The sequence below is a fragment of the Lolium rigidum genome, chromosome 2, assembly GCF_022539505.1.
Source record: "Lolium rigidum isolate FL_2022 chromosome 2, APGP_CSIRO_Lrig_0.1, whole genome shotgun sequence".
Lineage (NCBI taxonomy): Eukaryota > Viridiplantae > Streptophyta > Magnoliopsida > Poales > Poaceae > Lolium > Lolium rigidum.
This window is the reverse complement of record NC_061509.1, coordinates 222,036,354-222,061,368: the sequence shown is the minus strand read 5'-3', so window position 1 is coordinate 222,061,368 and position 25,015 is coordinate 222,036,354. Positions and strand designations below refer to the sequence as shown.

Genomic DNA, 25,015 nt, shown 5'->3' with positions numbered 1-25,015 from the left:
TGCTGTTGTTAGGCCCGAGATACTGTAGCGGGACTTTTGTTTCTTAGTTTTCTTTTCCTTTTTTGGCTGTGTGCATCCGTAGTGCTATTAGGGTGGTGCGTTGTTGCAGAGGCTGGGTGTAATTGGTATCTTATTGATATTAATATATTCCCTTTATCGAAAAAAAAACACTAAGGCTTTTCACGATACATTTTTTTCTTTTTCACGGGATACAAAATTGCCGGATTTCACGAAACTTTACATGCACACATAAATATGTAGATGTAGGTGTGAATTTTATTTTACGATATTTGAAAAATTTAAAAAAAAAATCAGTAAAGGAAGCATCTATTATAAAGATTTTTATGATAGAAAGACAGGGTATATAATAATAAAAATACATCCAGATTCCTAGATCACATAACTACCACTAATATTGCCAGAACGAGCCAACGCACCACTGTCGATACTCTCATGTCCGAGCCCATCTAAATTTGTTGATGACACTTGAGATGTCTTGGTGCACGTGCTGTGAGGACCAATGTCCTAGAGCTTAAGTCTTCATAATTGAACCCTTGAATAAATTTGAATCTTCTGACACCAAACCTGCAACACATGTAGAAAATATCCACCAGCCCAAGGGAGAAATGATCGAACGATTTCTCGCCCTCTCCAATGCCACCGGCGAGATCGCCATCGACGAGGTGGATGAGAAGATGGGGAACCTTATTATTATTCCGCACAACACCACCTAGCCACCATAACATTGATGTTAATTGACCAAACTCTAACTTTACGAACCTAACGACGGGTGAGCATATGTCGACGAGGTCCCCACCTCCTCCCGCAAAGCAAAGGAAGCAGTCAATCATAGACTACTAGACGGAGACAGAGGATATGGGTGGCAGCTAGGGTTTCTTCTCTTTCTTAGGTGACGCCCTTTTTAATTTGTTGTTCGGCACGTACCCTATGTGGGGCATTAAACTTGCTAAAGAGACTCTATTCATGCTCAAATGGTAGCATCCTCACGATAGCCAGAATGAGGAAAATGCACCATTTGGTCTCAGAACTTGTACGAGATGAGTACTTGTGCGATGTAGTCTATTGGTCAAGTAACTCCGTTTAACGAGAAAGCACTGTGATGGCAAAGATAAGTAGGGTGGCATGGCGTTGCTTATATGAATGCTATCAATGACGAGGCAAACATAGAACTTGCATCTCGTATCTATCATGTTACTAATATGTCTATTTTGTTTTTGTGCCACCATGTTTTTCAGAGAGTGGTCAAGCGAACCCATGATCGAGAGGAGGAGAGGGCTCACCTCGGTGTGGATCCTGATGTCTACGGGAGCTTCTATTCTTGTAGACAGTGTTGGGCCTCCAAGAGCAGAGGTTTGTAGAACAGCAGCAAGTTTCCCTTAAGTGGATTACCCAAGGTTTATCGAACTCAGGGAGGAAGAGGTCAAAGATATCCCTCTCATGCAACCCTGCAACCACAAAGCAAGAAGTCTCTTGTGTCCCCAACACACCTAATAGGTGCACTAGTTCGGCGAAGAGATGGTGAAATACAGGTGGTATGAATAAGTAGTAGCAACGGCACCAGAAAAGTGCTTTGCCCAGGACAGTTAAACAAGCAGTAGTAACGCAGCAGTAGTAACGCAAGAAAACAAGAAACAAGCGATAGCGATATTTAGGAACAAGGCCTAGGGATTAGACTTTCACTAGTGGACACTCTCAACATTGATCACATAACAGAATAGATAAATGCATACTCTACACTCTTGTTGGATGATGAACACATTGCGTAGGATTACACGAACCCTCAATGCCGGAGTTAACAAGCTCCACAATTCAATGTTCATATTTAAATAACCTTAGAGTGCAAGAAAGATCAACACGACTAAACCAAGTACTAACATAGCATGCACACTGTCACCTTCACGCCACGTAGGAGGAATAGATCATATCAATACAATCATAGCAATAGTTAACTTCACAATCTACAAGAGATCGTGATCATAGCATACGCCAAGTACTAACACGGATGCACACACTGTCACCATTACACCGTGCAGGAGGAATAAACTACTTTAATAACACATCACTAGAGTAGCACATAGATAAATTGTGATACAAAACACATTGCAATCATAAAGAGATATAAATAAGCACTTCACTACGCCATTCATAACGGTGAGTAAGTATTCCGTGAAATATAGCCTAAGAGACCCACACGGTGCACACACTGTCACCTTTACACACGTGGGACAAGGAGTCTCCGGAGATCACATAAGTAAAACTCACTTGACTATCATAGTGACATCTAGATTACAAGCATCATCATATGAATCTCAATCATGTAAGGCAGCTCATGAGATTATTGTATTGAAGCACATAGGAGAGAGATGAACCACATAGCTACCGGTACAGCCCCGAGCCTCGATGGAGAACTACTCCCTCCTCATGAGAGCAGCAGCGGTGATGAAGATGGCGGTGGAGATGGCAGCGGTGTCGATGGAGAAGCTTTCCGGGGGCACTTCCCCGCTCCGGCAGGGTGCCGGAACAGAGACTCCTGTCCCCCAGATCTTGGCTTCGCGATGGCGGCGGCTCTGGAAGGTTTTTCCGTATCGTGGTTCTTCGCATCAGGGTTTTCTCGACGGAGGCTTTAAATAGGCGGAAGGGCAGCGTCAGAGGGTCGAAGAGGCGGCGGCACCATAGGCTGGCGCGGCCGGGGCCCAGGCCGCGCCACCCTATCATCCGGGGCCCACAGGGCCCCCTCCGGCGGCTCTCGGGTGTTCCGGATGCTTCCGGTGAAAATAGGAACCCGGGTCTTGATTTCGTCCGATTCCGAGAATATTTCGTTACTAGGATTTCGAAACCAAAAACAGCAGAAAACAGGAACCGGCACTTCGGCATCTTGTTAATAGGTTAGTTCCAGAAAATGCACGAATATGACATAAAGTGTGCATAAAACATGTAGGTATCATCAATAATATGGCATAGAACATAAGAAATTATCGATACGTCGGAGACGTATCAGATCCCTCCGAAGCAGGCTTGGTGGCTTGGTGGCCACACTGGTTGCATGCCTCGCTTAGACGATCTAGGGGAGGAAAGGGATAACCTCTCCATGGCTCTCTCTGAACCATCATCAACCATGTACGCACCGGTTTCCCTTAATTCCCTTGAGGGCATGATGTGGCTGGTCATGGGAGCTTGTAACCCTGGGCATTCCCTTTTAAGATGGTTTGTGCAATTTTCTCAACCCAGCTCATTGGCCACGGTTCTAACTGGGTTGGTCTAGTTTAAATTGTTAATATATGTATAGGCTAGTTAGAGGGCTTGAACGGGTTTTCACCAGTTTCCAACGTTGTTTGTGTACATATCCATTGAGCCATGCATGGTCCGTTTTCCGTTGCGTGCATGTCGGGCTACTGTGTTCATCAGCTATAAACCTTAAATAAATGAGTGTTCGGGGTTTTTATTCAACTATCTTAGTTTAGGTTTAAGCATGGGCGGATCCAACAGGGTGGAAGGGTGGGGCTAGGACCACCCTAAAAATTTGGCCCAATAACCCTACTGTATAGTATATATTTGAGAAAAAAATAAAGATAATGACATCTCTATGAGCAGCACAAGAAGCAAAAGACCACGAGGCTAGTCCATACCGATGTGTTTTATATCTTCTCTCGACAATCCTGTGCGGCCCCAAACCTGCCCTAGCTGCCTAGCCCGATACTGTATTTTCTGCAATTAATCTAGTGAAGCATAAGTTGAGGAATCGGATGGGTGGTAGTATTTTGGGTGATTGCCTAGTCACATTCATTGAGCGAGATAATTTCTTCAAGGTAAAAAATGATGATATAATCGGATGAAAAAGCGTTTTTCGGAGAAGAGGATGAAGTTTATTTGAATTATTGCAGCCGTGTATATTACTATACTCGTATTTTTTATATTTTATATGTAATCATTGAATTCTATGCTGCTTGTGAAGCCTTATAAATATATTTCTATTGTTCTTATATACCAATACAATTGTACTTTTTTTTTCTTGGTATTGAAGAAAAAATTGTGTCTAGTTGCCCCACCCTAGCGCAAAATCCTAGATTCACCACTGGGTTTAAGTCGTTCGTACTGTAAGGACGCAAGGTGTATTTTCCATTTTCGTAATATGCTAACACAGAAAAACAAAAGTTTATTTGTTTGGATGGTGTTGTTTGATGTTTGTGTGCCTATACGCTTCTGTGTCATTATTTTTCTTCAAGACACCTCGAAGTTTCGATCACTTACGCACACCTGGTTTAGCTTTAGAAAACTTTGAAATATGCACGTTCAGATGAAGCAGCCGTTTCTTACACGTGAAACATCGAGGGTGCCATCCAAATCACCGATGCCCCATTGCTTAAGTCAAAGCCGCAATGGTAGGGGACCCAGCATTCTCAATCACATTATGAAAGAATCGTCGAGTTTGTGTCACGAAATATCATTCCGTTGTCTTCATCAACTTCTCTATTAAAATCTTAAGAAGAATATTGCTGATTCCTCAAAAGTCAACGTGATGTTTCTTTCGTGCGTCAATCCATTTTCTAAAATCATGCGGGTAGCGAGGGTTCAAAGGAATTACTTTATGTGCCATGGCGAGGTGAATTATTTGTCAAGCGTACGGAGAAGAAAAGAAAGGCTAAACCAACTATAGCTAGATACAACGTGTACTGTTTCGCAAATAAAAAAAGATAGAACGTGTACTAGCCTCAATATATCATTTAAACAAGAACTAATTACACGCGCAGTACAACAACTTGCACCTCATGTGCAGATTAGTACAATAAGTTGCGAAATGGGGAACCGCGGTACAACAACTTTGTTTAACCAACGACCCTAAACCTAGCTAGAACACCAGCAACAGAGTCAATTCGTATCTGCATCCAACAAATCGCAAAGCGTTGCCACGAATCGCAAGGACCCAAAAATCATTAAACATTTAAACTGAAACTATCACCGCACCTAAGCAAAGTACTGCTTCCAGCCAGACGCCCAGACCAAGGTGGTGAGTGGTGACTGGTGAACAAACAATTGTGAAGATAAGAGGATACAGAGTGAGGCAGATTAATAAAAGGAGCTACGGACGTGGTGAGTGGTGACGCGAGAAGAAAAAGAATCGAATGCCTGCTCTGCACGTTCACGATGACACTAAAACAGCCCACCAAGATACAGATGAGTGGAGAAATTAACATGTAAATTTAAAAATACACAAAATAATCATGGTTATGTGCATATTTGGAAGGCGCCCTAATGTGCTCCATAAAAGGGTTCAGGTGTATTTGTGATACAAGAACGTCTAGGTGCACTAAGACAATATTATGCACAAGAGGAAATTCCACAATGACGTGTGCTTTTCAGTAGTCGTATAAATTCAACCTCGAAGCCCGCCTATCATTGACTTAGCACTTTGCTCTGTTTGAGCAGGTCTTTGAGCTCAGCTCGAGCTATGAGCTGCAACCGAGCCGTTTTCAGTCTTCCTAGTCTCCGGTGAAGTGTAGGCGCCATGTTGATCTGCTGCATTTTAGGGGATGAGTTAGCGTGCAGCCGTGCACATCCTTCGATCAATGTTATAACCCAGGAAAGGATAACACCAAATATTACGATTTTGAGGGGGGGTGGGGGGGTCGAGTTTTTGTTGTGAAGCTACCTGTTCACCGGCTTAAACGTGGCCGCCTGCGTCACTCAGGGCACATATTAAGCCATCAGTGAGCCGTTAGATCAATGATCCCGGGCTATGTCTAGGATTGGGTGGGGGGTGCATGCGAGGGCAGAGGACGGGGACGACAACGAGGAATTAGCCGAGGGGTTTGGGGTGAGAGCCCTATCCAGCGACTTGGGGAAGAGATAGGAATCAGGAGGATAGATGACAAGCTCAATGAGTCGATATATTAGTCAAGCCGCAAACGGGGTGACAGCCTCTTCGAGTCACTAAAAGATGTTCACCTACGGCTACAAGTCCTAGATTGATGTGTCGCTTAGGGCACAAATTAAGGCGCCAGTGAGCCTTTAGATCAATGATCCCATGCCATGTCTAGGATTGGGTGTAGGGGTGCATGGGAGGGTGGAGAATGGGGACGACAGTGAGGAATTAGTGAAGGGGTTTGGGTGAGCCCAATCCAGTGTTTTGGGGGAAGAGATAGGAATTAGGAATATAGATGAGAAACTCAGTAAGTCGATATATTAGTCAAGCCGCTAATCTTAGTTAGTAGACTAACGTGTAGACCATGTTTGCAAATTTCATGGTGATCAGCTAACTAACTTGATTAGGGTTTTCTGTGACTCAAAACATCTAGATTTCAGGTCGGTGTATCAACTAAAATCGCCAAAGTAGTAGCTTTCTGTAACAACAATCGAAAACATGTGTCGCGTGAATTTCCTTTGCGCACAATACAAATACAAAAAAATGTGAAATGCTGACGTGTGGAAGTGTACTCGCAATATTGCAGTAAGCAACAGTTTTTTTTTTGGAGTAAGCAACTATGTTTCGTGATTTTTCTATATATTATTATTATTTTTAGGATTGCTTATGTCCTAAGACTCTCGATAACTAGATGTACTGACGGAAAAGAGGTAGCTTCCAAAAGCATGATGGTGTCTTGTGTCGAAGGGGTTCGGCACTTTGTGTCAAAGGTAATTTTATTCTTCTTTTGCAACTAATTTTGTTTGTAAATGTTGTTGTTGTGGTGTACTAGTAATTTGACACAAGTTCTATTGGATTGTAAATGAGTTCGAGCATCAGTTCGAGCGCGTATGATTATTCAACATTCAACGAAGAGTTTGATATGGAGGAAGGAAGAAGACATTGAAATGATGCTTACATTGCACAATAACAAGAGCACGGTGGTTCCATTTTCGGTCGTGAGAGGTTGTGGCATGTTAGGGTTGATGGGCACAACCGTTTGATGCTCAGCTATTTTGCAGAGTTGTCGGTGTATCCCGGGCGATACTTTCATTGATGTTTTTGGATGGAAACCGAGTTGTTTAAGCACATTACGAAGTATGTGAAGTTCCACGACTCCTTCTTCGAGCAAAACAGGAATTGTGCCGGAGATCTTGGACATAGCACCTACCAGAAGGTGATCACAACATTGCACATGATGACATATGGAATTTTGTCGAATCTTGTTGATTACCACTTGGCAATGGATGAGAGCCAAGCCATCACGTGTGCCAAACGGTTTGTTGTTGCTATTGTTGAGGTGTTTGGTCTCGAGTACTTCTTGTTTTTTAACGGGAAAGGCCCGAGGGCCGGGAAGCTTCATTGATAAAGCGGTGGGTACAAGTTTACATCGAAGTCCCTAAAAATTAGGGGAATACATGATAAGGCTATCACTTTTACAAGAAATACCTTGGAAATAAAGGTGAAAACTCAATCACATCACTGGTCGTCTCCACCCAATGATCAAGACATGGCCAAGCTTTTGGCGATCAATGCGGATCGTGGTTTTCCAAATATACTTAGCTCCATTGACTGCATACAATGGAGGAGAAAGAACTGTCCCGCAACACCCGCGCGTCCGCAACACATGCGCTTCATGTTAAGATGAGCCCCTTGTTTTTAACCAGTGAACATTTGCATTTTAGTACCTTTCATATGTTCAGACTACAGTCCAATCCAACCAATCACCACCCGAGAGAGAACCAACTCTTTCTCTCCTAGACTTCTCTGCTCTCCTCCTTTGAGAGTTGACCCCAGATCCACCCCGCCGCCCCTCTCATTCCTTCTCTCCAGCGGCCCAGCTGGCCGGCGAGGGGATGGATTAGGAGGTTGGCTTCTTTCCATGTACATATTAGCCCTAGTGGTAGGTGTTTTAGTTAGTAGTTGTGCCTTTGTGCCGTATGGGAGTAGGTCATCGGAGCTTCTTGGCCGGCTCCGACGCGGCCTAGACTCGGTATCCCTCGCTGCGAAGCTCCGGTGGCAGGAGCTCCTGTAGGCGGGCGTGCTGAGCTTAGGGATCTTCTCCAATAAGGTCGAGAGTTGGTGCTCTGCTTCTCTGTCGGCAGCGCATGGCGAGCTGCTATCCTGCGGAGTTCATACACGGAGGACGAGTTTGCCGAAGTGATTCTTGGCCATGAGAGGCCACTCCGCGCCGTGTTGTGCATCTTGCACCGCGGTTCGTCTTCAACCTCCATTATGGAGGCCTTTGTTGGAGCCTTGCGTTAGAGCTTGACTTCCTCGCGTCTTCAAGTCGTTTGTCCCCGGAGGCGTCGCGGAGGCCGGCGTTGTTGGTTCCTTGCCGATGTAGAGGCCGTAGCAAGCAGAGATCCCCTCTTCAACTTCGACGTTCATCGTCTTGAGGTCGTCGGTGAGCATGGTGGTGGAGACACTAAAGCACCTGATTGCTTTTTTCTTTTTTAGTGCCAGGGTGTTTTCTGTAAGGTTAGAGGCCTTATTCTTCAAATTCTGGGTTCTTAGAGCGAGTAATGTAAAGGACCTCTATGTGATTTTGTACCCACCACGTGTTGTCAATGCAGCTTCTTAGGGCATGGCCAATGCATAGCTCTAGGGGTGTTGCCTCGCAGCTTTATCTTGGTTCGGGTGGTCCAAATTAGGTTCGGATAAGGAGACAGCCTCTTCATCAGGAGGCAGCCTCTTCAGCCATAAAGTGAAAACTGAGTGGAAATGTGAGAGAGAAAGAGAAAAAATAAATCAGCTTTTGAGAGAAAGATATATAAATGGAACCATAACATGGCATGCATATGTCAAAAGTTTTATCCAAGCCTAATTGGACAACTGCCTCCATTGCTCATGCCCTTAGGACATGTACATTGGTTTATACGGATGTTGTGTGTAATACTACTCCATATCATCTATAGACAATGATATAGATAGTGTATACAATAATCTGTCTGAAGGCTATCTATTTTTAGTCATAGCTATATGTGACTATAAATTATAGACACCCTTCATACAATAATAAAAATGGTGTCTGTAAGCTGTCAGACAGCCTCTTTCTCTCTACTCATTCTCTTTCTTCCACATCACCTAAATCACTTATAACTACCTCTTACAGACAGCTAAGTCATCACCACTGTACATGCCCTTAGGGGTCTTTGCTTTTGACCCCTTTCCGTGTTAAAAAAAAATCCAACCAATCCCAAACTGCAGCGTATTCGTCAAGAAAAACTAATAACTCTCTGATCACCAAAAAGAAAACCACCCACGCTCACTGACAGATGTGCCCCGCTCACAAACATTGCATCACTGGCAGAGTTCCATAATCCAAGCCTGCCATTAAGCGAAGAACAAGACGGCACTACTCCAGCTGTTCCGCTGACAAGCTATCGCTCGCGTGGGCCCCACCGCCATTAAGCCAGGAAACGCAGATCACACCGACAGCGCGGGCCCACGCAGCGGCTCAACGGGAGGAGCCCACACTTTTCCCCTCCCGCAAGAACAACTCCGGTCCATAAAACCCGAGGAGGAGAGAGATGCTTTCCATTTTCCCCAAACTCTCCAAGCAATTCCCACTTCCGCCGCTCCTCCCTCGCTCCCACCGCGCCCCAGCACCAGGCCGCCGGCGACTGCTGCTGCCGCCCATGGCCGACCCCTCCCACTCCTCCCCCACGGCGGCGGCCGCCGGGGACTCCCTCCTCGCGCCTCCGCCGGCCTCGGACGCGCCGGAGGCGGCCGCCCTCCCCGCCGCGGGCCCCGATCTGGATGCGGAGTTCGGGTTCCAGCGCCCCGAGCTCGGCAAGGAGAAGCTCGCCGGCACGGTCGGCTTCCACCAGCGCCACGTCTTCCTCTGCTACAAGAGCCCCGCCGAGTGGCCCTCCCACGTCGAGGCCACCGACTCCGACCGCCTCCCCCGCATCCTCGCCGCCGCCATCAAGGCCCGCAAGTCCAACCTCAACAAGAGCGTGAGCACCCCTACCTCCCTCCCTCACCCCCCTCTCGCTTCGCTTGCTGATTGCCTTATTCCGTGCTGCGATGCGGTTTTGGTATGCTTCCGGTACTGCTACTTTTAGTTTGGTTGGTGGGAGGGAGCAGGAACTGTGCTTGAGTTTAGCGTTTTACTGGTTGCTAGCTCTCGATTAGCTTGAATTACTGCACGATTTACCGCGTTTCTGTTATCTGCACATGATGGTGCTGCCGTTCGTGTAGGAGATCGCGATCCTTGGTCGGTCGATCCGGTGTGTGTTGGCGGACGATGTAGTTTCCGACTGTGTTTGCTTCGGTTTGTTGTTTCCCAATTGGCCTGTAGAAGCTCGCTTAGTTAGTTTGATCGCGTTCGATTTGCTTACTTTTTGGTGCCAGAAATGTTTGCCGATTGGCGTATCTGTATTTTATTTTGCTCGCACTTTGTTTTGGCGCATATTTCACTCGAGATCTGGTAGCTTGGGGCTCTCCTTGTAGGCTATTGTTGCTTCAGTTGGGCATGTAGTAAATTGTGATTTCGGGGTTTGAACTTGTCTCGGCAATCCACACATTTCTAGCTGTGTATTTAGTCACGGGCCAGTTTTGGTGGCGATTGAGTGTTTATGTTTCGAGCGTGTTTGGTATGGTTTGGGTAATTTGATAGCTATATCCATTTATTATTCAACTTGGAGGTCTTTTTTGCCTAAATTCTCACTGCATTCGATTGTGTTCACGAATTGTGTATCCAGCTCCATTTCTAATGGTATTAAAACCCGTAGGTCCTCAGTATGTTTATTTATGATATAAGGTACCTTGACTCCTTGTAATAGATACCTATGCTTTTTGGTTGGTTTTCTGGTCCATCTGGGTCTTATTATTCATTTTCTTCAAATCCACATGCTGTACTATTTTTAGGCGTTTGCTGGTATCCGTTGTAGCCTGTGATTCTATTTCTGAAGACTTAAGCATATATCAATGGGGTATTATATTTGCTTGCCGTCATTCTTCCAGTTTAGATTGTTTTCATAGTTGATCAATGATCATTGCATCCTTTGCTATGTTATCTGCTTGCCGTCTGTATTCACTGGATGTCATTAAGCACCTTTGAAATCATATGGGGCTCTGTCCAGCAATGTTTCTCTTTTCCCCTTGTAGGAACTTACTCTTTTGTGTGTTTATTCCACATAGTGCAATAGAATGATTTGGTGTTATTGTTCTAACATGGATCAGGTGTTATACATACTAGTATATGCTGCGGGGTTCCTTTTGCCCTTTGTATAGGTGTTTGTGCATGTCCTATATGGTGCATCTGAGTGCAGAAGCTCTTCTGCTTCTTTCTCCTTGCTACTGTATCTTAGCAACTGTGTACATCTAAGAAAAAAAAATCGTTGCAGTTACTGCATGTACACATACTGTACATATTAGTACATATCACACAGTTACAGAGTATCGTAGAGTATGCCAAAATAACTAGTATGCACACCTGGGGTATGACACTGGCATTGTTGAGCATTTCTACAACTTCTGGGAATCTAGGGTGATATTATGCAGTATTACTATGAACCTTCCTAAGATAGTTACTGCCTTATGCTCTTTCCTTTTTCATATTTCATTTTTAAATTCAATATGTATTATTTCACTGATGTTTTTATATTTTTTTCTTGTCCTTTTAAATGTCTTTCATATTTCAAATGTACGCGTGTCTGATCCTAGTGTGACCCAATGATTCAGCAGTGTGACTTGTCATTTTAATTAGGGGTGTAACTTGTGCACAAGCCATCTTGGGATTAGATTAATAGACAAGACTTTCCCATATTGTATTTGTTATTACTAATGAGTTGTCTATTCTACCTTTCTCAGACCAAGCTGACCATTTGTGAAGGAGAAGATGGCACTGAGTCATCCCTTGGAGACGTGCTGATCTTTCCTGATATGATCCGATACAGGTAGCTGCAAGGCTGTAAACAAATAAACATGCAGTATTTCCCTTTCTGCTGTTAGGTGATGGAATACATACTCAACTAATTATTTTATTCAACACCTGATGTTTGTAGAGGGCTGACCCACTTTGATGTCGACAACTTTGTTGAAGAAGTACTCGTGAAAGATGTTGAATGGCTTCCTGGATCTCCTGAGGCTATAAAAGGTTCCTATGTTTTTGTCTGCGCCCATGGAAGCAGGGATAAAAGGTGTGGTGTTTGTGGTCCTGCTTTGATTACAAGGTTCAAGGAGGAGATTGAAGCCCAAGGTCTGGATGGCCAGGTGGCTGTTAGTGCATGCTCACATGTGGGAGGTCACAAGTATGCAGGAAATGTCATCATATTCAGTTCAGATGCCAAGGGAGAAGTGACAGGTCATTGGTAAGAACCAGGAAACATAACAAAATTTACAGTCTTATGCACTAATAATCTTGATGCCTTCCTGAAGAACTCTCTGTTTTAAATTTACTCTGTTAAAAGCAAGCCATTACTCACTGTATTTGTAATTCTAGGTATGGTTATGTTGCTCCTGATGACGTGCCTGTGCTGCTGCATAAACATATTGGACAAGGAGAGATCGTGGACCATCTATGGAGGTATGCTTCCTCTTTTAACTATATACGTATATGTTTTCTCCATCACCTGCATTCATGTTTCATAGTGTCATTGGGGGCAATTAACATTTCCGATTCTGCATCCTTGTCCTCTTGCTGCTGTATCTGGGCACTGTCATGTTTATGCAAATGTACAACATATATTCTGTGTCTAATCAATGGTCCATGGTTCTGATAATGATATTATAAAATCTGCATGATGTGTGTTATAGTTCATGTATCCTCTTGCTGTTGTATCTGGGCACTGTCATGCTTATGCAAATGTACAACATAGATTCTGTGTCTAATCAATGGTCTATGGGTCTGATAATAATATTATAAAATCTGCATGATGTGTGTTATAGTTCAGGTATGTCTACAGCACTGTAGGTACTCTGTTTCGAAATGAATTCGGATACTTTAAGTACTCCCTCCGATCCATATTACTTGATGCTAGAATAGATGTATCTACTACTAAAATTTGTCTAGATACGTTTATATTAGCATCAAGTAATATGGATTGGAGGGAGTACCATAATCTTTAGTTAGATACTCGGAGAAAAGCCTGTCATTTGATGCTTCTTTTATTGAGCATTATTGTAAAGTAAACCAAGAGTAAGGCTACTAACTACACGCATCTTAGAAGAGCATATTAGTTAAACTTGTTGCAGGTTGTTTTTACTCGCCGTGGCTCCATTTTTTTCTTATTTCAGGAATACTTTATTGTGTTTTGTTTCCTATGAATTATGTCGAAGCACTTATTTGTATGAGTTATTCTGCTCGTGTGATGCCATATTGATAGTGTTGTATTTCCAAATGTTCTTGATTTTTTTATTTGCAATAGCTTCAGAAATTAAAGTTTTGCCTTAGAATGGTTTGTCTCCTTGTCACTGAACCGATAACAGAATATTCTATCTTGTTTCACAAACGTTGTATGAAGCCCTGATATGTCTTGTTCATGTTTTATTGATCTTTTGCCCTATGTTTGCTCCATAGCTGGGGGTACCTTTCTTTTAAGTGTGGTTCTTACCAGTGCTATCCTACCATGACAGGGGTCAGTTGGGTATGACTGAAGAGCAACAGAAGAAAGCTTTGGAGCTGAAGCACATGACGAATGGAGTGACTGGAGAAGAATCAAGCGCCAAGGAAGCAAATGGAACCAACGGTGCCGCTTGCAGCCCTGCACCTGCAGGTGGATGCTGCCAGGGCAATGGAGGAGGCTTTACCTGCTGCCAAAGTGATCAGCCAGAAGAAAAACAGGACAAGAGTGTTCCAGCTGAGGAGAACCACAAGAGCTCTACGACAGAGACCGACAAAGAAAGCGGCAAGAAGGGGCACATGAAGATTTGCCAGATGCCCAACTGGTTCGAGACCTGGGAGGCCAAGGACACCTACGCCACTCTCGCTGTTGTTGCAGCTGCTGCTACCGTGTTCGTCGCTTTCAGGATCTACAAGAACGCGAACTGAAGCCCAGGAAGGAATCTCAAAACAAGGCCAGGTTTTGTTTCCCGCAGTAAAACAGTCTGATTTGAGAATAATATACTACTTGTGCATAGTAATGCAAGGATTAGAACTTAAGAAGTAGCGGGTATGGAGATGGTGATGAAAATCTGTTTTGCCTAATGTCCTCATGTGGAACTCCTAAGTTTGAAAGTTTTCCACGCCTTGGCTGTATGTGTTCGTAAGCAAGGATATGGCCCTGGTGTTATACGTGATGAACTTCTGCTGGACCATGTGGATTTTTTTCACTAGGAATACAGCATTTCTGGTATTTGCAAATTCGTCTGCATGAGAAATTTCTTGTGTGTCTGCGTCCTTTTCTTTCTCAAATAGCATTTGCTACTTGTGGAATTTGATATTGTTCGTCCTCTCATCTTTTGCATCAGCAGTTTAGTCCTACTCCATCCGTTCTCAAATAAGTGAAGTGAGGGTTCAGCTTCAAATTTTATCCATAAAAAAATGTACTTTTATATTTTCGATGCACTTTAAAGTAGTAAAGTTTACTTTTCTCTCATCGCACAGAAAAATCAAACCCAGTAATATTTAACATATGTTATCTTCTACTGTACATAAGTTTAGCACATTGGAGACTAAAGAATTAAAGATGAGAGATGTTTGTTTTGCAATTTTTTCTCTCCGCTTGATAATCTATCTTAAAAGCCCACAAGTATAATACTATCGCTTAGTAGAGTGATAGTCATTACGAGCCGAGAAGAGTGAAAGCCAAACTCGAGTAATAATAAATGGATGGCTGTTGCAGAAATCGCATAATTTGTCGAGTTCTTGATTTTTGCAACTACCTCGTGCCTCTCTTAGAAACACCGTCCTACCTTCGCAGAAGTGATGGAGATACAATTTAATCACTACCTTCTGATGAAAGCGTCAGATGGTCGAAAGTCAGCTGGATCTCCAAAAATTGTTACTCCTGTTTCGCCTGCGTGTAGGACGTACAGTTTGGCTGCTGCTGCTGATGCTTGTTCATGTCAGTTCACAAAACCGGACGTGATAAATTGCTCCAGGCAAAACGTTGTCAAATGTTAGAACAGGTGAACAGTGGTTCTACGGTGCTTCATCTGAGCAGATCTCAACACGGTGAAGTCTTACGTCTCCCACAGAACACTCAGTTAGAGGAGCCGCCGTGCCCATTCCAAACACTACTGAGAAGAACTACAATGACTAATAATACAGTAAACCAAGACGGATTCAATATTATGATAATGGTCAAATTACACAATCACTTCCCACGTACAACAAAGTTTTCCTTCGCCACAAACTTGTACCGTAGATCAAAATTGAGTGTACTGTTGTTCCTTTTACATCCTCATATAGCACATCAAATTTCACTTAATGGTGCCTCCTTGAGCCCCCAACATTCATACCTTTGCCCTCTTCTCACACTTCTGTTTTGCCTCCCTGTCAGGATAATACCCGGGCGTAAGTAGGCCAAAAATAGACACAACAAAAATCAAAAATAGACAGTAGGCCAAAGATAAGCGTCTTACCAGTCCCGCCTCAGCTTGAATTGCCATTTCCTTTTCCGCTTGTTGTCAGAAACCGGCTTCTTCTCTTTGATCTCCGAGGTGCTCTTGGAACCAGATTTCTTAATTTTATCTGACCGTTTCTTCTTGTGACTGATCTGCTCAGTTTGTTCATCGGGTGTCTCTGTCTTATCTCCACTTACTCCAGCACTTTTAGGTCCACTACTTTTCTTCACACTCTTATGGACCTTGACCCTCCTCTCTGCTTGTTCACTGCTTGCTTCTTTCTTATCTCCATTCATTTCAGCATTTCTAGGACCATTATTTTTCTTCGAACCCTTGTAGCTCTTGACGTGCTCTGTTTGTTCAGTGTGTGTCCCTTCCTTATCTCCATTCATTTCAACACTTTTAGGTCCACTACTCTTCTTCAGACCCTTATGGTTCTTGAGCTGTTTTGCTGGTTTTTCAGGTGCTTGGTTCTGGTTCTCGGCCTCTTCAGGGATGCTTGCTTGCTCATTTTTCTTCTTTCCATCTTTGCGATTTCTCTTTTTCAACTGAGGGGGTTGTTCATCAGGGACATCCTTCTCATCTTCATCATCACTGTTAGCATCAACACCCTCAGCTGCTTCTTCAGGATCTTTAGACGACTCAGAAGATGCTGGAATTGTATTGCTCATCTTTTTTAGCTGTAAGAAATGAAATAGCCTATCAGAGATTGTGCTTTAATTTAGAATTGTATTTTCATATAATCAACTGTAAATGATAATTCAATCCATCCTAACCAGTACAACAAGCAAATGTCCTGATCAAACTATATGCCTACAAAAGTTAAGTTCCTGGATTAACAATCATACGGTGTCATGAAAGATAAGACCAATCAAGAAGGTAACTTAGGCTTATGGTTCACAGAATTATTATAACTTGTCCTGGGAAGTAATCAAATATCACAAAATGTACCTTAGCAACGAAAAAACCATCCATGTTGTTGACATGAGGATAAAACCTCCTTGTTTTGTCTAACGAAGTGTGGAAGCGATGCTCCCGGAACCGAATGAATCTGTACAATGAACAGGAAAACATAAGAAAATGAAGTAACAGATTCATATGGAGGGAGGAGTAAAATTAACATACCCTGGACGTCCAAAATCTAATCCACAAGGAACAAGCTTCACATCTCTCTTTTTAAGGGCATAGTCGATGACTGCCTCGTTCTACAAAAACAGGGAGTGGGTTCAGTTACTGAAGTTGAATTATCATCCAGCAAAAAAAAAAATCTGCATACCTCTGGAATCATCATCGAACAAGTTGAGTAAACAATGTAACCACCAGTTTTGGAGTTGGCATCAACCAAATCAATTGCAGCTAGCAGCAATTGCTGCAAAAACAAAGTTTATCAGTTGCCCAGAGTTGGTGTGTTAAGATGAAAGGTAATCAGGTATCATACTGGGTGGATAATTTAAACCATATTACACAAAGAATCCAATTTATTTTACCGAAAACCATAAAGTTAAAGGTCTAGATTATAATCAGACATAGCTTAGGAAATAATGTTGAGCGAACTGAATATTTCGGGGGTTCATATATATCATTTCCCTTTATAAGAGACATAACGATACTAATCGCTTCAAAACCAATCTTGAAAGGGAAGTCAAGTGGAGGTGAGCAGATTTTGTTTGGAAAAAGAATACTTGGTAAAGAACTGACGGTAATTTTAAGGGGGAAATGGATTGCAGGTGGAGTTAACGTAGGAACACGTATAAGCAGGTTTTGCACCCTTTATATAAAACATAGGAAGTGCTTTGTACACAAAATGCACCTTTTGCACGAAAGCACAGTTCCTGATATCATCAATGTCCTTAGATGTCTTTATTTGTGCATCCTTCCAGACGGTCTGCAGAAATGGAAAGATATCATCTATCAGAGTGAAATAGCAAATAAAGAGTATGCTTGATTCAGAAGATTATATGGAATAGATTGTACTAACACCAGTGCCTGTGCAGGGCGCATCCAACAGCACTCTGTCAACTGAGTTTATTCCGAGTACTTTGGGGAGCTGAAAGAAATTGGATATTGTCATAAAACATTGATATCAATGAGAACACGAGGCACTGAAAGCAACTAGAAATTAGTAGGATTCCAAATTCATTTTTTTATATGATTGAAATGAACCAAATCTTATTAGCTATAGAGTGCCTATACTAGCTGCAGGTGTAAAAAACCTTCTTAATTTCAGTTAGTAGATTTTGACAAAACATTATGTTACTTGGTTGTACTACTCCTGACACGAGGATCAATAATTTATGGTACTTACTGCATACAGCTAGTTGACTAGGTTTTGGCGATTTGGCTTACGAAATACCTTACAGAGGGCCTTAAGAACCAATGAACAATGTAGTAGTTTTACTGTCTACTCACCTCTTTGCCATCATAATTACAAACTATGGTATTTGTAACACCCAGGCGATGTATATTGCCCAACAGTCCGTGCAACCTTTTCTCATTGAGCTCATTTGCATATATTATTCCTGTACAGCAGATGAAGAAAACAGGGTGAATTGCACTTCATTTAACGGGCTACTGAACACCATTAAGTAACAAATTACTCTGAAGGAAGGACCAGATGGTAGTCAAAACAGGCATAATGAACTAACCAGTATTTTTCATCAGAGCTCCAATGTATGTGGTTTTGCCACCTGGGGCAGCTCTGGAACCAAGAAAATAATCAGTTTCCATCTTTGGAAGTATGGTTACAACTTCCACCAGAAGGTCCACATGGAAAACTCAATTGAAATGAACATAAATTTAGAAGTAAACATGTGATGAATTAGGATAGCATGAGAAAGCATACATACATGCAAAAAATATATATCAATTATACTTGAACAAAATAAATTATAGCAAAAGATTATGAGAACAAAAGGGAAACATCTTACGCCATATCAACAATTCGCTCCTTCTCCTGAGGAGCGAGAGCCATCACTGGTAAGAAGGAACTTGCACCTTGTTTCTGTCATTGGGTATTTAAAATTTTATTTTAGTGCCAGTGGAAGGAGAGCAAACAAATAATCTTAACAGAATGATAGGGGGAGACGAAAGGTACCATGTAATGTCCAGCCATATATTCAACAGTGGCACCAGATGAAATAGTGGAGTCGTACACAACTAATCCTACCTGAATTGTTCATACAGTTGCTTTAGTATTCCGTACTACTTTTTACAAAAGTACACACTCTGTATATTTACGTGTATAAAAAATATATTGAAATAAAGCAAACCTTTGACCATTTTCCAATCGGATCCAGATTAAACCCTCTTGGAATAAGAGCAGCAGCAAGATCCCTCCTACGGGTCTGCAAACCCCACAAACAAGATAAGAGACAGACTTAATGAAGCAGCGATCAATCTACAGTCCAAGTTGAATAACTATAAAATCTTTGGTGGCATATATATATATACATCAAATTTCTGACTAAATATAGCATTACCTTTAGCGTATTTGTCCGCAAGCATTCGGGTGGTCTTTTCTCAAACGATTCAAGCAGCTCAACAACCTCAACAGCTGGGAACATCTGCACAATCATAGCACAAAGAATGTTAACGACAACAGCAACTAAAGTGTGATAAGTTTCTGAACAAGCATGCCACAGACAAATTGAAGTACTAATCTAAGACAGCTGGATCACCACAACTCAAGTGAAAGAAATAATGCAGTAAAGATACCAAACAAGCGCTGCTTGAGATAGGAAGGTCACCTCAACAAATGCTTCGATGAGGAACTCATTGTAACCATAGTATGACATCACGTCAGCTTTGAACTGGTCAACATAATCTTTTCTTGGGACCTCTTCTTGCCTCAGCCTGCTGAAGTTTGATAGTACACGGACAACTAGACAGGAAAACCAACAGACCAAAAGAGAAGAAAAAATCAGAAAGGTCTACAAATTGAAGTGCATAAAAATACAGATAATCAATTGACCCTATACTGATTGTTATACTGAAACTGTGGCAACATGCCAAGAGACGAGCAGTATAGATTTCATACAGTCTGTATGCACTCCTTTTATTAAATGCTGACTTTGCAATTAAAGCTTACATTAGCTATAAGAAATGCATCTCATTACAAGCAACAACGATTTTGTTCCAAAACAATTCCAGTTTTCACTCAGCGTTTCTGTTGAGAACGGTGTGAACTTAGATATAAATAGAAAAGATATTAGATGAACGCACTTTCTGAGATCCTCCTTTTAAGATTTGGCAGGTTAGGTGGTCCAAGTGCCTCTTCTTCCAGCTCCTGCAGAGTTTTAAACCATAATAAGTCCATGCAGCCTACAAATTGCAATACGCAGACAGAGCCTGAGAAGCAAACAGGTGAGAAGAGAAGAGGAAAAGCAACCTCCTTAGTGGGCAATCGGAATTCGTCGGATTCTGATCTGATGTTGAGTGCAAGTTCCTCCTCTGCATCTACTTCGGTCTGTTGATTTTGTCGATCAAGAGCTGCTGACCTCGCCTCCGGGTCATCAGACACGTCCGAGTCATCTCCAGAGTCGTCTCCCTCGTCTAAGAAAGACAATGAAGTCCATCAGTAGCGATTCCCAATAATATATAAAATCAAACGTTGCATTTACACAACTGTGCATTGTTAACAGCTGACATGAAAAAGATAATGATTTGCTAGAGAAAAATTGAAGCTGCCGAAGTAAGCTAATTCAATACTAGTACGTTCCTGAGCGTCAACCAATCAGAGCATTACCACTGCCGTCGTCACTGCCGGCGAGGAAGTCGCCAGCGAGGGGGTCGTCGTTATCCTCTTCATCGTCGTCCTCCTCCTCCTCCTCGTCATCCTCTTCCTCCTCCTCGTCGCCGCTGCTGCCGGCATCCGAGCCCGAGAGCTCCTCGGCGTCGGAGCCAGAGGGGACCTCGGCGTCTGAATCCTCCTCCTCCTCTTCGTGGAGCTGCTGCGGCTCCTCCTCGGAGTCGTCGGAGGACTCGAGAAGCTGCTGCTTCTTGGGCGCCGCCCTCTTGGCCGCCCTCGAGGGGACCTTGGTGACCTTCTTCGCGGCGGGCGGCGCGGGGGGCGCCGCCGGCCTGCGCTGCGCGACCTTTCTTGCCATGGGTGACCGTCGATGCGTGGGTGGCTGGTGAATGGGGAGAGGGCGGAGAGCAGAACCCTAAAACCCTAGAAGCGAGAGACGAGCCGCTCGTTTTAACACTGGGCCTGAGCGTTGCGTGACCTGGCTAGGGTTGGGATGGGCCAGGCCGCCGTGCGGAAGTGCGGCAGATAGATATTTTCCGCGTGCCCCCCGAAACTAACTTGGGCTTCGCTCGGTTACACAACCCAGCCGAGGGGGCTCGCGGCCCAACTCAGGATGATCACCCTGGTACAGAAAATTCTGTATGAGATCTTACCAAACCACAAGAAGAATAGAATTCGTTGCTTCAACGCGCCCACCTCCTCTGCCACATGGCGAAGAAGAATAGGAGAGTGATCAGAAACTGCAACGCTCAGGTCACGCAACGCTCAGGCCCAGCGTTAAAACGAGCGCTTTTGAATCGCACCCAACTACTTGCTAATCTACTATACTAGAATTATCTTACGAGGCTATGCTTTGTTACTCACTCGGTAAAGAAACATCCTTGGAGATATTTGCTATTTTATAAGCCATCGAACTATAAGCTATCATTAGCATGGATGAGAAGAGGAGTGACATTTTATTTATGCCGTGATGTTATGCGAGCAATGATCATAATACTATCATCTCTACTACTTATAAAGGCACGAAGTGCCGTTGGAAAACTACATCTCAGCCATCCGTTAGGATCAATTTAACACTCCAGATTTGTTTCATCTCCCCACCCGTCACACCCTTACTTTCCCAACCGTAAGACAAAAAATCAGCCACCAAATCCGGAACAAACTTAACTTACCCATAATCTCCTACCTCAAACGCATAATCTCCAGCCACCAATTCCGGAACAAACTTAACTTACCCATAATCTCCTACCTCAAACAGACTACACCAGGCCATCCTCCCACGCCGGATCCACACATCATCGCATCCCGGCCGTGCCAAACCTGCATCACGCAGGTCCGGACGACGACCGCATACCACGACGGCATACACAGCCACTGCCAGGAGATCGTCCGAGCACGCGAGCCTCCACACATCAACGCATCCCTGCCGCGACAACCCCGCATCGCCAAGTCCGGACCACGACCGCACCCGGAAGATGCAAAACGAAAATTCAGGTTTCGTACTAATCAATACAATTCTTAGGCCTAATACAACATCATTCTCCTCATCTATATTACATATCCAATCTGGTTAATAGATCCCGGAGATACCAATCCTCGGCGTGCTCGCAAATAGACAATCACATTTGACCACTTTATCCGAAGGTATTTCATAATCTCACTCTTTTTGTTGATTTCGGCGTCCAATGTGTATATTCTGAAATAAACAACACATATGGTATGAGAACAGAATTAAATAATTGACATCACATACAAAATCTTTCCAGTAAAATGTTTCCAATATATCCGACGAAGTATTGCTTGCATCTATCGTATATCATGTAACTTTGTTCATGAGCTTATTCCGACAGGACTAATGGCTCATTCCAGTAAAATCTTTCAAATATATCCGACGAAGTTATATGTATACTCGAATTGGTACTGAAGTGAGAGCAACACATTAGAAGTACTGGAGCTCAAGAATAAGCAAAGAAAACAACTGTAAAATGGTTTCCCTTTTCCAATTTTAGGATGTCATTTGGAAGGAAACAAAGACAAGGCGGACCTGCAATCTTCCAGCAGTATCCACTACATTCACATCAATATTATTTATTTTCCTCTTCCACTTGCATTCTTGGTTATTTCTGTAGGTTGGCCTCTCGTTCCTTGTCGGTAAACAGGCACACCCACCTGTCAATGCCTTTTATTAGACAAGCACAAACTGTAGCAATACAATCGGAAAGAAAATGTAACTTGATAGCTTCAACTCTTGATATATTTATAAACAGTATATGCTCACCCAATACGGAGAGTTGAATAATGGCAACCCAAGTACACATCTGCAAGGATCAGCATACAATTCTTATCGTGAGTGTTGATGCCCTGTTGAGATTATCAAAAATAAAGCACCAGTTACTCCATATAAGGCCCGAGTATTGCGCAATCGGTAGTCTTCTCTACACCTTGCGGGCCTGCTTCCAATTAATCGGGGAGTAGCTTACAATCGTTGATCGGACAGACGAGAGATGAACGCATGTACCTAGCTAAACCGAGTGTAGCTACTGTGTGGTTCGTAGTTAATTGATCATGAACTTATTTTGACAGGAGTGATGGTTCGGCCTGCTTTAGGCGATACAAGAACCGTACTCAACCGCGGTTCCGAAACAACAAAAGGTATAGACGACAACAACATTTTTAAACAACTTTACTATCCATATGCTTGCTGCATCTACTGTATATCATGTTCATGAGCTTATTATGACAGGACTAATGGCTCGGGCTTCTTTAAGTGACATAACAAATGTACTCAACAGACCTTCCGATTCAACACAAGGTATGAATGAAAATATTATTTTTTTTAAAAATTTCCTATTCATCTCTACTACTTATAAAGGCACGAAGTGCCGTTGGAAAACTACATCTCAGCCATCCGTTAGGATCAATTTAACACTCCAGATTTGTTTCATCTCCCCACCCGTCACACCCTTACTTTCCCAACCGTAAGACAAAAAATCAGCCACCAAATCCGGAACAAACTTAACTTACCCATAATCTCCTACCTCAAACGCATAATCTCCAGCCACCAATTCCGGAACAAACTTAACTTACCCATAATCTCCTACCTCAAACGGACTACACCGAGGCCATCCTCCCACGCCGGATCCACACATCATCGCATCCCGGCCGTGCCAAACCTGCATCACGCAGGTCCGGACGACGACCGCATACCACGACGGCATACACAGCCACCTGCAGGAGATCGTCCGGCACGCGAGCCTCCACACATCAACGCATCCCCGCCGCGACAACCCCGCATCGCCAAGTCCGGACCACGACCGCACCCAGAAGATGCAAAACGAAAATTCAGGTTTCGTACTAATCAATACAATTCTTAGGCCTAATACAACATCATTCTCCTCATCTATATTACATATCCAATCTGGTTAATAGATCCTGGAGATACCAATCCTCGGCGTGCTTGCAAATAGACAATCACATTTGACCACTTTATCCGAAGGTATTTCATAATCTCACTCTTTTTGTTGATTTACGGCGTCCAATGTGTATATTCTGAAATAAACAACACATATGGTATGAGAACAGAATTAAATAATTGACATCACATACAAAATCTTTCCGAGTAAAATGTTTCCAATATATCCGACGAAGTATTGCTGCATCTATCGTATATCATGTAACTTTGTTCATGAGCTTATTCGACAGGACTAATGGCTCATTCCGAGTAAAATCTTTCAAATATATCGCATGAAGTTATATGTATACCGAATTGGTACTCGAAGTGAGAGCAACACATTAGAAGTACTTGGAGCTCAAGAATAAGCAAAGAAAACAATTGTAAAATGGTTTCCCTTTTCCAATTTTAGGATGTCATTTGGAAGGAAACAAAGACAAGGCGGACCTGCAATCTTCCAGCAGTATCCACTACATTCACATCAATATTATTTATTTTCCTCTTCCACTGCATTCTTGGTTATTTCGTAGGTTGGCCTCTCGTTCCTTGTCGGTAAACAGGCACACCCACCTGTCAATGCCTTTTATTAGACAAGCACAAACTGTAGCAATACAATCGGAAAGAAAATGTAACTTGATAGCTTCAACTCTTGATATATTTATAAACAGTATATGCTCACCCAATACGGAGAGTTGAATAATGGCAACCCAGTACACATCCGCAAGGATCAGCATACAATTCTTATCGTGAGTGTTGATGCCCTGTTGAGATTATCAAAAATAAAGCACCAGTTACTCCATATAAGGCCCGAGTATTGCGCAATCGGTAGTCTTCTCTACACCTTGCAGGCCTGCTTCCAATTAATCGGGGAGTAGCTTACAATCGTTGATCGGACGGACGAGAGATGAACGCATGTACCTAGCTAAACCAGTGTAGCTACTTGTGTGGTTCGTAGTTAATTGATCATGAACTTATTTTGACAGGAGTGATGGTTCGGCCTGCTTTAGGCGATACAAGAACCGTACTCAACCGCGGTTCTGAAACAACAAAAGGTATAGACGACAACAACATTTTTAAACAACTTTACTATCCATATGCTTGCTGCATCTACTGTATATCATGTTCATGAGCTTATTATGACAGGACTAATGGCTCGGGCTTCTTTAAGTGACATAACAAATGTACTCAACGGACCTTCTGATTCAACACAAGGTATGAATGAAAATATTATTTTTTTTAAAAATTTCCTATTCATCTCTACTACTTATAAAGGCACGAAGTGCCGTTGGAAAACTACATCTCAGCCATCCGTTAGGATCAATTTAACACTCCGATTTGTTTCATCTCCCCACCCGTCACACCCTTACTTTCCCAACCGTAA

General features: G+C 43.0%; 2 protein-coding genes across 2 annotated transcripts; one reads left to right on the top strand and one right to left on the bottom strand.

The window, feature by feature from the left end:
- Positions 1 to 9,546: 9,546 nt before the first annotated feature.
- On the top strand, positions 9,547 to 14,231 carry LOC124693026. Its single transcript, XM_047226467.1, has 5 exons — positions 9,547 to 9,882; positions 11,741 to 11,826; positions 11,935 to 12,240; positions 12,372 to 12,455; positions 13,505 to 14,231. The coding sequence occupies exons 1-5, from the start codon at positions 9,562 to 9,564 to the stop codon at positions 13,917 to 13,919; spliced, it is 1,212 nt and encodes a 403-aa protein (XP_047082423.1). The 5' UTR covers positions 9,547 to 9,561; the 3' UTR covers positions 13,920 to 14,231.
- Positions 14,232 to 15,059: 828 nt separating this feature from the next.
- Positions 15,060 to 20,541, bottom strand: LOC124693024 (26S rRNA (cytosine-C(5))-methyltransferase NOP2B-like). The gene is made up of 17 exons (XM_047226466.1): positions 20,181 to 20,541; positions 19,824 to 19,987; positions 19,658 to 19,721; positions 19,183 to 19,316; positions 18,916 to 18,999; positions 18,706 to 18,780; positions 18,531 to 18,602; positions 18,364 to 18,437; positions 18,082 to 18,134; positions 17,846 to 17,955; positions 17,415 to 17,483; positions 17,247 to 17,321; positions 16,713 to 16,805; positions 16,562 to 16,641; positions 16,388 to 16,487; positions 15,455 to 16,116; positions 15,060 to 15,365 (listed from the first exon to the last, which is right to left on the bottom strand). Exons 1-17 carry the CDS (start codon positions 20,539 to 20,541, stop codon positions 15,326 to 15,328), a joined length of 2,310 nt encoding a protein of 769 aa, XP_047082422.1. The 3' UTR covers positions 15,060 to 15,325.
- Between the last annotated feature and the right edge of the window lie 4,474 nt (positions 20,542 to 25,015).

What these genes read in the sequence shown, in the direction of transcription:
- LOC124693026 (XM_047226467.1), top strand. Translation starts at nt 9,562, where the DNA reads ATGGCCGACCCCTCCCACTCCTCCCCCACGGCGGCGGCCGCCGGGGAC. An exon ending in AGTCCAACCTCAACAAGAGC is followed by an intron (nt 9,883 to 11,740) that starts GTGAGCACCCCT and finishes TACCTTTCTCAG; the next exon opens with ACCAAGCTGACCATTTGTGA. An exon ending in CCTGATATGATCCGATACAG is followed by an intron (nt 11,827 to 11,934) that starts GTAGCTGCAAGG and finishes TGATGTTTGTAG; the next exon opens with AGGGCTGACCCACTTTGATG.
- LOC124693024 (XM_047226466.1), bottom strand. Translation starts at nt 20,541, where the DNA reads ATGGCAAGAAAGGTCGCGCAGCGCAGGCCGGCGGCGCCCCCCGCGCCG. An exon ending in CGATTGGAAAATGGTCAAAG is followed by an intron (nt 18,603 to 18,705) that starts GTTTGCTTTATT and finishes TGAACAATTCAG; the next exon opens with GTAGGATTAGTTGTGTACGA. An exon ending in ACTGTGCTTTCGTGCAAAAG is followed by an intron (nt 16,806 to 17,246) that starts GTGCATTTTGTG and finishes TTGTTTTTGCAG; the next exon opens with CAATTGCTGCTAGCTGCAAT.